Source organism: Bison bison, unplaced genomic scaffold (assembly GCF_000754665.1).
Source record: "Bison bison bison isolate TAMUID 2011002044 unplaced genomic scaffold, Bison_UMD1.0 scf7180017864490, whole genome shotgun sequence".
NCBI classification, from domain to species: Eukaryota; Metazoa; Chordata; class Mammalia; order Artiodactyla; family Bovidae; genus Bison; species Bison bison.
This window is the reverse complement of record NW_011495049.1, coordinates 9,566,217-9,567,833: the sequence shown is the minus strand read 5'-3', so window position 1 is coordinate 9,567,833 and position 1,617 is coordinate 9,566,217. Positions and strand designations below refer to the sequence as shown.

At 40.7% G+C, this 1,617-nt stretch overlaps 1 protein-coding gene across 1 annotated transcript in view; it reads left to right on the top strand.

The window, feature by feature from the left end:
* The window catches only part of HAPLN1 (hyaluronan and proteoglycan link protein 1), a 77,709-nt gene that overhangs the window by 69,288 nt on the left and 6,804 nt on the right, over positions 1 to 1,617 (top strand). Inside the window, exon 4 of the mRNA XM_010863385.1 lies at positions 236 to 538. Coding sequence (XP_010861687.1) covers positions 236 to 538 — 303 coding nt within the window. The remainder of the gene's footprint in view (positions 1 to 235; positions 539 to 1,617) is intronic.

Here is a 1,617-nt window from a genome sequence, read left to right as displayed (position 1 = left end):
TTGAATGCTTAGCAAAACAGATAAATCACTGAAGTTACCAGACCAAATAGCTCATTGTGAAATGCTCAGACCTGAGAGGCTTGAAGGGAAATGGGACCATTAGAAAACACTACAACTTGAGCAAAAAGCTGCTACTTCATCTGATGGTAATTCTGTTCTCCCCACTCAAGTGGGATTTGCTTATAGTTCTTACTATTTGTGCCACTAATGAGTCCTTGCTTTCTCCTTTGGACAGGTGTAGTATTCCCTTATTTTCCACGACTGGGGCGCTACAATCTCAATTTTCATGAGGCACAGCAGGCTTGTCTGGACCAGGATGCTGTGATTGCCTCCTTTGATCAGCTGTATGATGCCTGGCGGAGTGGGCTGGACTGGTGCAACGCTGGCTGGCTCAGTGATGGGTCTGTGCAATATCCCATCACAAAACCCAGAGAACCCTGTGGAGGCCAGAACACAGTCCCTGGCGTCAGGAACTACGGGTTTTGGGACAAAGATAAAAGCAGATATGATGTCTTCTGTTTTACATCCAATTTCAATGGTAAGATATTAACCATACTACCTTGTTTGTTATCCCAGAAACCAATACATACTATGATATGACATTAAAATTTTAATCTTATCTACTTAAAAAAAGAAAAATCTTTGAAGTATTATGAGAAGCTCTGTAATATCATAATGTTTAAAAATCCACACAGATACCAAGCAAAAGTACACATTTCCATGATTCTTTGGTTTTATTGCATCCAACTGTTGCTGTGAAATAGTTTGTCATGTTTTATGGAGTCTTTCTTACTGCCAAAGATGCTGCTGCCACTGTGTGCCCTCCATAGGATATAGATCTCTCCACTGAAGTAAGGATGGCGTCAGTGTCATGCTCTTCTTTAAATTACAATGTCAATGTATTCATAGATCATCAGCAAAGCTTAGGATAGAGAGCTGGATAAAGAGAGAGCTCTGATTAAGAGAACTTTGCAAGAAAATTAAGTAGAAATAACACTGGAAGCAAAAGCAGAAGTGAGAGATCCAGTTTGCATCAGTACTGATGACTGATTAGTTGAATTCAGCACAACTCCCAACCCTATCTTGCTTCTTTCAGAACCAGTGATGTGATAGTGGGGCCTAGTGCAAAATGAAAATGTGGGCTCCTTGTTAAAAAAAAAAAATTATTAAGAATTTTAAGATGACACAGTAGAACATTAAATCAAGCATGAGGCCCAGTGTAACTGTGCAGGTTGCAAACCCATGAGGCTGGCCCAGGTCCCATTATTTTACATTTTAGGTGCCTGTTGATATGCTATGGGGAAAACAGAAAGGGATCAGGGATCAACAAAAGGTCAGACAATAAATATGTTTGGCTTTGTGGGCCATATGCTCTCTGTTGCAACTATTTCATGTAGCTTTGTAAACTACAACACAAAAGCCACCATGAACAATCTTAAACAGATGGGTGTGGCTGTGTTCTAATAAAACCTCATTGGACTCACATGCTATAGTTTGCCAGCCTCGGGTACAGGTGATAGAACTAACCCTCTATTAATGCTCTCATGACCACTACCCGTTCTCCAAATTATACCCTTTTAGTCTAGAAAGACGGAGAAGGCAATGGCACCCCACTCC